Genomic DNA, 10,876 nt, shown 5'->3' on the forward strand with positions numbered 1-10,876 from the left:
AACAGGAACCTCATATGATCTCGCTGAAGGCTGGGGACACTCTTGTAGGTCTGAGCGTGACGCTCCCCGGGCTCCTTTCTCCACCCGCGGGGGGACAGGGGACAGTGGGGACTCCCCCACCACATCCCTGCCCCAGCGAGGACTGGGCTGCCACCACCATCCCCCAAGGCACACTGGACCCACTGGCAGGAGGAAGGCAAAGCCCTGCAGCCCACCCTGCGGCCAAAATACCCCCGGGTCCCCCCCAGCCACCCCAAAACACTGTCCCACAGAGGCACATGCACCCACAGCCCACCGAACATCCCCCTACAGCCCTGCTTGAGGATTCCTAAATAAACTTCGTTGTCCCTTTATGTTCTTGACCCCAGATTTAATTAGACCCCCTGTTTCCTGCCTATATGAAAAATCACTTCCCCGAGCAGGTGGCTGCGATACCGTCGGGGCTGTTGTTGTTTTCTCTGGGGTGGGGGGAAGGTGGTAAATGGGGGGAAGAGTTTGTTGTTTATTTTTATATTTACAAAGCACAGCTTTTTCCTGGTGCCGGGCATCGGAAGAGTGGCAGGATGTGACCTTCATCCATCTCCTCCTCACTCACACAATACGGCCGCGAGCGCCACGGGCCGCCGCCGCCATTGTCCCCCCATGGCCACCGGGCACCTCCCGCGCCGCCCCGCCGGCACCTGGCGCCCGCCGGCACCCGGCACCGCTGCCGCTGCCCCCCAGCTGGGCCCCGCCGCTCGCACATGCACAAGGGAAAAAAAGAGAAAAAAATTTTTACAAAAAAAAAAAAAAAATAGCAAGGTCGCTGGTTTCCTTTCTGGAAAACAAGCAGGAGCGCCGAGCGGGGCGGCAGCGTGGGAAGGAGGCAGGGGAGTTCTGTCGGGTCCCCTGACGCCTCTCCTTCTGGGGGGGTTGGCCCCCTCCTCTGCCCCATGTGTGGGGCACGAGGCCTTTTTCCCCATGCGTGGGGCAAACCAGCCTTTGGCCCCAGCGCCACCACCCTGGCCACAGCAGGGGCAGCAGACGAGCAAGGGGTGCAGGCCACATCGGATTCCCCTGGCTCTGAGGTCCTGGGGAGCACCCCAGCAGGCAAAAGACCACCCAAACCCCAGCAGGGACTTGCAGAGTGGGTGCTGCTCCCTGTCCCCATCCCGTGTGGCTCCTCCAGAGCATCCCAGTGCTCATGGGGGGCTGCAGCAGCAGGGGGCTGGTGCCGCTGGCTGCCGGGAGAGCTGCTGTGGGGTGCTGAGCAGAGCTGGCCTCGGCGTGGAGTTGGCACTGCCCGGCATCCCTGCACCCAGCGTGGGACGGATGAAGACGTAATGAAGTGAAATCTGCTTTCTCTCATTCTTCTCAAGAAGCACCATGCTATAGAGGGCTGCACTGCCGCTTGATCCACAGAGGAACACGCTCCGACCCCGGCTCCATCCGTTTTTACACATTGGTGTCTGCAGCAACAGAGCTGCAGGGACAAACATCTGATGTGACCCCCCAAAACCAACACGGGTACTCATGTGCTACTTGCTGGTGGCATCGCTGCCCCAAATAAAGAGGAATTTATTGCAGTATTTTACAGGGACAAAGGGTCAGTCACCCAAGAGCACCTTCCCCAGCTGGTCCCACTGCATGACTGAGATCCACTCCAGAGCAGCCTGAGACCCTGCGCCAGTGCTGCCCAGGGGGCTCAAGCAGGGGGTGGCACCGCCAGTGCAAGCCCCCAGTACTCTCCAGCACCATGGCATGTCACGGCCCCGCTGCAGCCGCAGAGCCCAGCGCAGCAAGGTGGCATGGGGCTGGGGTGTCCCTGTGCCCTGCCCAAAGCCTGGCTCTGTGGCAATGGAACGCAGCCACTGCAGGAGCAGGGAGTAGCGCCAGCACAGGCACAGCATGTGGCATGGCACAGCACGGCATGGCGTGGCACAGCATGGCATGACACAGCACAGCATGGCATGGCATGGCACAGCACAGCATGGCATGACACAGCACAGCATGGCATGGCATGGCACAGCATGGCACGGCACAGCATGACACAGCACAGCACGGCATGACTCGGCACAGCACAGCACAGCATGACATGGCACAGCATGACACAACACAGCATGACATGGCACGGCACGGCATGGCACAGCATGGCACAGTGCAGCACGGCACCAGGGCTAGCCTCGCATTTGCAGAGATGCCACCCAGAGATGCCAGCACCTCAGGGCCACTCCAGTTCCAACCCTGCCAAGCATTCGAAAGGGCAGTTTATTAATTTATTATTTAATTCCCCAGCATCCCCCTGTCTTAGGGGCCGATTGGGCCCCATCCTGCTCAGGAGCATGCACGGCCACAGGTGCAGCCCTGCTGGGGTACAGCACCCATCGCCTCAAGCACAGAGCCTCCCCAGCACCCACAGGATCCCCACCACGTGGGACCCTCATCCCAGGACCCCCACCAGTGGGTGCGGCAGGCTGTGGGTGCCCACCTGGGGGCGGGGGGGGGGGGTGGCATGCTCAGGCCCCCGCTGCTGGGCGCAGTTGGTTATCGTTACATTTGGCACCGGTCGCTTCCATCGGGCTCAATAGGGGAGGGAGAGAGAAAAAGGAAAACTCAGCTCAGGGCGATTTAATAAGTTCAGTGTTACGAGCTGGGGAAAAGCTGTGGAACACACAAGTGGTAACGCAGGATTAATCTTTCCTTTAGTCTTGGGAATTATGTTTTCATTAATCCTAATTTTTCCAGATGTTTCACTCCTTATACCATGCTCTTCAAAGCCTCTGTGGCTGCAAATTCTAATGAAGCCATGAGAACATTTTAAAGAGAAAGATTCAAAGCTTAAATTGCTTCCTTTTTTTTTTTTTTTTTTTCTTTTTCTTGGGTTTTTGGTGTTGGGTTTTTTTCTCCTTCTTTTCCCCCTGGTTGGGCTGTCGGGGAGTGCATGTGTGTGCGGTCCCAGCGCCTCCACATGTTGTGTTACACAATGTGCTAACAAGATGGAGAAGGCCACTCGGACCGCGTGATGCCGGTGTGACGTCTGTTCGGCTTTGTGTCCCCCCTCCCGGTAGGACCCGGCTGCGAGGGGCAGGGGAGGGGGGGGCTGGCCCCCTGCCCACCGCCTGACAGCCGGCACCAGGGCTCCTGGGGTCAGAGCTGGACGGGAGCTTTTAAAACGCTCGTGGTGCTCACTCCCAGCTCGCTTAGACACCAGGCGGGTGTTTATGTAGGACCGACGGAGAGATTGGAGCAGGAGCCAGGCGTAGCTCCATGGGTAGCCTGGCTTGCCAGCAGGATCTTTAGGGAATGGGGAATTTGGGGGTACTCCGGGCTCAGGAGAGCAGCTGGAGGGGGTGGTGGGGAGAAAAGCGATGCTGAGGCCGGGGGAGCCGTCAGCAGTTCCTCCCACCGCGCGGTGCCTTGGCCGGGCATCCTCTCGCTGCCCTGTGGGGATAAAGCCAGAGCTCCTGCTCCCTCCTGCCTGGCAGCGGGTCCCCAGCGCCCATCCCCAGGTGCCAGTGCACGGCCATGGGGTGGGGGCACCCAGCCACCCCTGCGCCACCACAGCATTCCCAACCCTCGCACCCCACCGGGCTTCCCCAGCCAACCCCAGCTCGGCACAGCTGCAGGATCCGGCCGCTGCCGCCCGGCTGGGCTGAGCATCCCCTCCTCGCCGGGAGCCCTCGTCTGACGCAGGAGGTCAGACAAGACGATCGGAACAATCCTCCCGGTCTCCAGCACCCGGGATTCAGATCCATGTACTTATATGGCCTGCAAAACGCGGTGGGAGCATGACCAACGTCTGGAAATCCAGATATGACTAGATCCCTTCATTAGTAATTTCTTGTACATGACTTTCTAGACCATAGGGATTTGTTAAATTTGCAGGAGTGTTTCTCACAGTGCCATGGACTGGCTGTTGCCAGCATATATTGGCTCAGATCTGTCAGATCCTGTTGCCTTATATGACCCTCGGTTAATTCAGCTTTTCTTTGTATCCAGCCCTCAGCGGGGAACTCCTCTAGCAGTCTCAGCGTGGATCATGCTAAAATGGTTCCCCAGTCCTCCTGCCATAAAACAACTGCCCACACAGTGAAAGGGGGACGTGGGGGGTGGAATTCAATGCTCCCCTCCCCACCACCCCGGCCTTCGCCAGATGCTTCCTCCATCCCCGCTCCTTCGGTGCCGAAAGAAAACTCTCCATGCCTGGAAAACGTTACTGGAGTGACCAGACCTTCCCCCCGGCACCGGGTTCTCCCTGCAAGGACCGTGGCATCCCACCGGCACACCCTGCACCATGAGGTTAATCATTCGCCGCCCTCGGGGGTGCTCCGGGGCCAGGGGGGGACTTTCACCTTCCCAGCGACCTCTTGAAACTTCAACCTTCCTTTATGGGTGCCATAAAGGTTATTTTTTAAACTGTGCCCCAGCAGGGTTTCTCCCCTCTCTGCAGCAGGGTCTTTGGTCTGGGGAGGGCTTGGGCATCGCTGCTCTTTGCACCTCATCTGGTTTGGGAAGCAGGAATGTTGAAAGGATGGCCGTTTTCCCAAGGGAAGAGGATAGTGGTACCCACCAGCTCAGCAAAGGAGCATGGCGGTGGATAGCTCCACATGTCCCCACCTGCCGCACAGCTCAGCCCCACGGTGTGTGCAGCAGAGCTGGGGATGCTGGCGGGGGGGATGCGAGGGGCTGTGGGTTGCAGAGGAGCCCCCCCACTGGCTTCTGCCCCTTTGGGAGCCCAAATAAGCATCCCAAATCCCCAAGTGCTGCCAGATTTCCAGGTGGAAAAAGCACATGTCCAAGGACTTCCCGCTGAGCCTGCAACTCCTTATCACCCACTGAATGAGATAAGGAGCCATGTCACCTCCTGAAACACCCATCCCCAAGCACCGAGTCCAGCAGCCCTGCCCGGCACTGCCCCCCCCAGCACCTGCCCACCCGGCACACTGAGCCCAGTGAGGGCACCCCAGCCTCCTGGTGTCTCCCCACCTCTGCCTCTTGCTAGAGGTGACAGCCAGATCCAGGAGGACTTCCACATCCCAAATCTTCCAACATGATGCTTGTCCTCTCCAGCAGATCTGGCAGCCCTGGGATGCTCCAGAAGGATGCACTCCACTAGCATCTTCCTCCTTCTCCTTGCAGGAGGCACTGTGCCAGAACCTTGAAACCATGGAAGCGCTCTGCTTTTTAAAAGATCTGTTCAAAAGCTTTTCCTGTTAGTATTTTATTTAACCTCACCTTACAAGAGCCCCACACCGATGTGGGATGGGAAGGGCTGAGCGGCTGTGGGGCAGCAGGAGGGAGCAAGCGTGCAGCAGCGAGCACCCCAGTGCCGGCACACCGAGGGGAGCCCTACCCTTGTTCACATGCAGCTTCTTTGCCCAACTGAGGCCAAAATGCTTCACCCAGCTCCTCTGTTTCAGGAGTCCTACCCTCTCTGAGCATCACCCTGAGGTTTTATCTCAGCCGCCATCAACAAAAGAGGTTTTACTGTGCCGAGCTGTTCCCTTGAAAATCCCTTTGGAGGGCTGGCGTGGCATGTGAAGGGTCACGCGTGAGGGGTCAGGGGGCTGAAATCACCCTTCTTTGCTTTTTTTATACCAGCAAGCAGTGAAGGAGGTGTCGCCTGCGTCCTCTTGTCCCTCATCCTGGCTGCCCCGGTGGAGGTGGGAGCTGGCAGCAGCTGTGGGAGGTGGATCAGGCTGTGTCCCCGGCATGGGCACAGGCAGGAGCAAGGGCAGCATCCTGCCCACTCATCCCATCCCATCCCCAGCCACCCCGGGGACACTGGAGGGAGATGTATGGCACTGTGGGGACCTCAGCCCCACATTTCCTTGGGCAAGGGATCCCCGCAGGAGCAGCCGCTGCCGTTAGCATCACCAGCCGTGCAGCAGGGACGTGTTACGGGCAGACAAAGCATCCCGGGTCCCATCCAGCAACCTCCCACAGCTCTCACCACCTCTCCGCTGCCCTCAGCTGCGGCTTGGGCGCAACACAGCCCCTCCTCAACCCCCAGAGGCGCTACCTTCAAAGCACCTCCTCCTCCTATATGTTGCCCCTATTTCCAGCATCCTTGGGTTGAAAAATGGCCGGGGAGGGTTTGGCAGAGGAGCCTTGCACAGATTATTCAACAATTGTTTCCCATTTTGCGCCCTCGCCTGCCTCATCCTCCAGTTACAATGACGAAGAGCGGCGCAGAGCCAGCGCCCGCGGCAGGGGTGTTGAGATCAGGGACAGCACAAAAATATCTTCTCTCTGGAACAAATATTTACCAACCCTTCTGCCTTTTGTTCTTGTGGTTCTCATATATTTTTTTTTATTTTTTTTTCCAGACATTCACTGGCAAAATGTCACACTAAGCAGCAACCCAGAAACTTCGGGGTAGCTGCTTGGCTGCTCTGGGCTTTGTTTTTCTCGCGCGCTAATTGTTAATGAATTTCCAGCCATTTAAGCCAATGCAAACCTGTGAGAAAATGATCTTCTCAGCCCTGATTTTAGAACTTTATGGCGCTTCACAAAATCCGGGCAGTTGCTGAGCAAAACGTGCATCATCCCGCAGCGTAGGGCGGTGGCAGTGCCAGAGCCATCCCTGCGTGGGATGTGGCAGAGCCAGGCCAGGAGCTGGGGGGGTCTGCGTGCCCAGCATCGCTCCCGGGGTTTCAGCAGTGTGGTCCGCACTCTCAAATGGGGATGGATTAAATGGGGTCCATGCCATGGTAGCCTCATCCCTGGCCAGCTCCTCGCAGATCACCCTTCTCCCCGCTCGGTCCCATGGCAGGTTTTTCTTGGTTCCCTTCAAAATCACAGCCCCCATCATGTCCACTTTATGGTGGCCAAACAAGAGCATGTGAGTAATTTATGGGCGTCGTGTTTAAAGAAGGGATGGGGAAAAAAACTCCTTTTCTGGCACATAAACTTATATCTTTGGTTAAAGATTAACCATGGCCATAAACACCCAATGTAGGAGCAAGCGGAGCTCACCCTGCGAGTGCTGCCGGGCTGCTGCTCTGTGCCCAGCCACCCCACCGGTCACCGTCCTCTCCTGTCCCCCTAGGATGGCCACACCACCCCCTGCCCACCCCCGCCGCCTCCTGCCCCTCTTCCTGGGACTCTTCAAGGTGCCCTGCTCCTTTTCTTCGCCTTCTTCGTCAACTACAATGAGCCCTCAGCGCAGGCAGCGGACACCAACTTCATGGCCAACCAACTCTACGGCATCTTCCCCCTCTTCCAGGACATCCAGGTGATGCTGGTGGTGGGGCTGGGTCTCCTGCTGACGTCCTGCCCCGCTATGGGCTCAGTGTCCTCACCCACAACTTCCTCCTGCTCAACTTCTCCATGCAATGGGCGCTGGTGCTGCAGGGCTTGCTCCATCATTTCCACCATGGTCAGGTGCGTCTAGACCTCCACAACCTCCTCACCACTGAGTTTGCTGCCGTGACAGTGCTTATCTCCGTGGGAGCTGTCCTGGGGAGGACCAGCCTCTGCCAGCTCCTCATCATGGCCACCTGCGAAGTCCCCGTCTACCTCGCCAGTGAGTGGGCCATCATCACATCTCTGGGTGTCCTGGATGCGGGAGTACCATCACGATCCACGTCTTCTCCTGCTATTTCGGCCTCGGTGTGTCCAAGGCTCTGTTCAGGACGGCACAGTGGCCAGTGCATCCCAAGGAGACCCCAACACCCCACTCTGACCTCCTGTCCCTGGTGGGGACACTTATCCTCTGGGTTTTCTGGCCCAGCTTCATAGCTATCCTCTGCCAACCGGGAGATGCCCAGCACCGCGCCATCCTGAACACCCTCCTGGCCATGAGCGCCAGTGCTGTGACCACTGTAGTGGTCTCCAGCCTGCTGGAGAGGGACGGCAAGCTCAGCCCTGGCCACCTGCAGAACGGCAGGCCTGGCCGGCGGGGTGGCCATCGGCACGGTCGCTGACATGGCCATGCCACCGGTAGCTGCTCTTGCCCTGGGGCAGCCTTTCGGCTGTGGTGTGCATCCTTGGCTTCAGGTTCCTCACCCCACTCCTGGTGAGCAAGCTCACACTGCAGGACCAGTGTGGCATCCACAACCTCCACGGCTTGCCCGGCATCCTTGGTGCTGCAGCCAGCGCCATGGCCATCCTGGTGGCATCCAACAACACCTCCAGCTCCCACTTCTCCCAGGGGTCGCCCACTGGGGGCAATGCCAGCGAGGTGGTGGTGGGACAGTGGGAAGACCACGGGGCGGGCAGGCAGGCGCTGTACCAGGTGGCAGGGCTGGCAGTGGCTGGTGGGGGCTCGCTGCTCGCCGGGCTGCTCACCGGTGCAGCGCTCCGGCTGCCCTGCCTGCCCCAGCACCCGAGCAGCTCTGCTTCGATGACTCACTGTATTTTAAGATTCAGGATCAGAGTGAGAGCCTGGGGCCAGGCGGCACTGCTGAGGAAGTAGCCCTGGCTCTGAAGGAGCACGTTTAGGTGCTGGCATGTGGTAGCCACAGCAGGAGCCAGGGAACCGGCTCAGGGGTACACTCTTTCTGCCTCCACCGCTGGCACAGAGCAGTGGGCAGGAGATGCTGCCTGTGCCCGCTCCCTGCCCCATGCCTGGATCTGGCTGCCAAGGATGCTCCAGGGCCAGGGCCGCACCACGGCACCAGTCCCTCCTCTGTCCTCCTACCCTGTGTCTGCAAACCCCCTCCTCTGCCCTGGCTGCTCCCAGGATCCATCCATCCCTGACAGCAACCAGAGAAACAACCTGCTCAGGGTGTCTCCCCTGGGATGGCTCAACCCCCGGCTAACTTGGACAGCCCTGCCGCAGGGCACCGGCTGCTTCGCAATCTGTGGATGGCATCACCTGCAGTGCCCGTCCCAACCCTTGACTCCCCTGCCCACGATGGGCAGCACCTGGCAAGGGCTGTCGGCTCCCTGCCGGCTCCAGCCACAGCACTGGGCTGGGGACTCAGCATCCACTGCCAGGAGGGTGGAAAGGCAGTGGTGGGGCGAGGTGAGATGAGATGAGCTGCCCCAAGCAAGGGATTTTATGGGGATTTGGTAGCCTGTGCTGGATGATCTGCTCTCCAGGATAGTTTGCAAAGGGAGGTGCCAGCAAGCAGCCCTAAGGAGGAACAGAGCATGGCGAGGAGTCTTGGAGAGAGCCAGCATGCAGGAGGGACCTGCACCCCACAGCACCCTCATCCCACCCCGAAGCTGGGGCTGGGAAAGCTGCACTGGCATCCCAGGGTGCTGGGGGGCCCCCGAGGAAGAGCGATGGCCCCGTCCCATCCCACCCCAGGCAGCAAGCCACTTCCACCCCGTGGAGGACAAAGCCTGTGGTCCATCGCTGGCATGAGGCAAGCTGCGAGCGCGGGGCCGCATCCTGCCCAGAAAGCAAGGGCTGTGATTCACACCCCCCCTGCCATGAGTCACCGCTGCCCCTGTGCCACCACAGATCCCGCTGCTGCGGAGACAATGTCAGCGATGCTCATGGGATCCCGAGGGGGTCGAGGCAACCAAGCCCCCCCAGTGCCGGCTGCAGGACCAGGGGGCTCTCGCCACAGTTGGGGGTCCCCAACCCCGAGCTGGTGGGAGCGGGGCTGGATCCCCTCCGCCCGGCGCGGCCCCAGGCGCAGCCAACACCAAAAGGGAGCGAGGCTGGGGAATTCGCCCTCCAATAATCACAAACAGGCTCGGGGGCCCGGGTGTGTTTGGTTAATTGTTAGAATAAAATATTGCCGAGCTCTGACAAAGAAATCCTGCCCTGCAGCCCGGCGCGGCCGAACAATGGGCCCCGGTGCAGGATGCCGCGGGCTGAGCAGCGGGGCCGGGGGCCACGGTGGCAAGAGGCAGCTCGGTCCCCTCCAGCCCCCAGTCCCAGCAGCCCCCCGGCTTCTTGGCGGGCCGGCGTGGACGTGCCCCATGCCGGTGTCGGGAGCCATCGCACGCCTGCTCACCAGCGTGGACTGGGAGCAGGGTCCGGCTGAGCCCCTCACCGCTGCCTGGCTCCCGCTGGGTGTCGAGAGCCGCCGGAGCCAGCGCCCGCCCGGGAGCCGCGATACCATCAAGGCCTGGATCAGCAGCATCCAGCCTCCATGCGAGCCGGTGCTCCCGCTGAGCCTGGCATCCTGGTCCCGCTGGTTTCCCCCCATGCCGAGGCCTGCCGGCTCCAACGGCCAGCTCTGGCTCTGCTCCGGTGGCAGGGAGGAGGGTGCGTGGGGCTAGTGGTGCTGGGGGCTGCAGCACCCCCTCAGGAAGCAGCCGTGGAGAGGAATCATGTGCACACACTCACGCACGCACAGACACAATCACACACACATGCACGCACACACACAAAATCCCATGCATGCACCCATGCACCCATGCACCCATATGTACGTGCATGCACACATACGCAGGGATGTATACATGCATGCACACGCACATGCACGCGCAGCCTGGAGGCTGCAAACCTCTTGCTGGCGGAGGTGGCGGTGGAGCAGGGCAGAGCTGCTTTCCAGCATCCCCCAGCCCTTCCCAGCGAGGACGCAGCCTCCCGCTGAGCAGCCTGCGGCACCCAGCAGGAGAGTGGGCGATGGGGCCGCAGGGAGGGAGGGCACCCGCAGCTGGGCCTGGGCGCACCCTGCCTCTCGGCTGGCATGTCCTGGCACGGGCACCCCACCGCGCCGTGGCACAAATCTGCTCAGCAGATGCCTCCAAAACCAGCAACGGGCCCGGGAAATGATGGGGCATCAGCACTTTCCCGCTGCCCGGAGGGGCTCAGGCACCCAGTATCCCACAGCCGAGGGTGCCAGGACCCACCTGGGCTGTGGCATGGCTCCATGCAGCCCCGCTCCCAGCCGTCCCCATCCCCTGGCACCCGCTGTCTTACAGCTGGAGCCAGGCAGCGATGCCGCTGGGTGTGCCGACCCGCGCCCGGTTCTCCCCGCTCCTCCAA

At 60.5% G+C, this 10,876-nt stretch overlaps 1 protein-coding gene across 1 annotated transcript; it reads left to right on the plus strand.

The window, feature by feature from the left end:
- The first annotated feature begins 6,277 nt into the window (after positions 1–6,277).
- On the plus strand, positions 6,278–8,823 carry LOC130156117 (ammonium transporter Rh type A-like). The gene is given in 7 exon segments (XM_056354346.1): positions 6,278–7,092; positions 7,095–7,250; positions 7,253–7,543; positions 7,546–7,868; positions 7,870–7,941; positions 7,943–8,294; positions 8,297–8,823. Coding segments are annotated over 7 exon segments (1,497 nt in total). The 5' UTR covers positions 6,278–6,917; the 3' UTR covers positions 8,425–8,823.
- Positions 8,824–10,876: the final 2,053 nt, after the last annotated feature.

The sequence above is a fragment of the Falco biarmicus genome, chromosome 10 (genome assembly GCF_023638135.1).
Source record: "Falco biarmicus isolate bFalBia1 chromosome 10, bFalBia1.pri, whole genome shotgun sequence".
Classification (NCBI taxonomy): domain Eukaryota; kingdom Metazoa; phylum Chordata; class Aves; order Falconiformes; family Falconidae; genus Falco; species Falco biarmicus.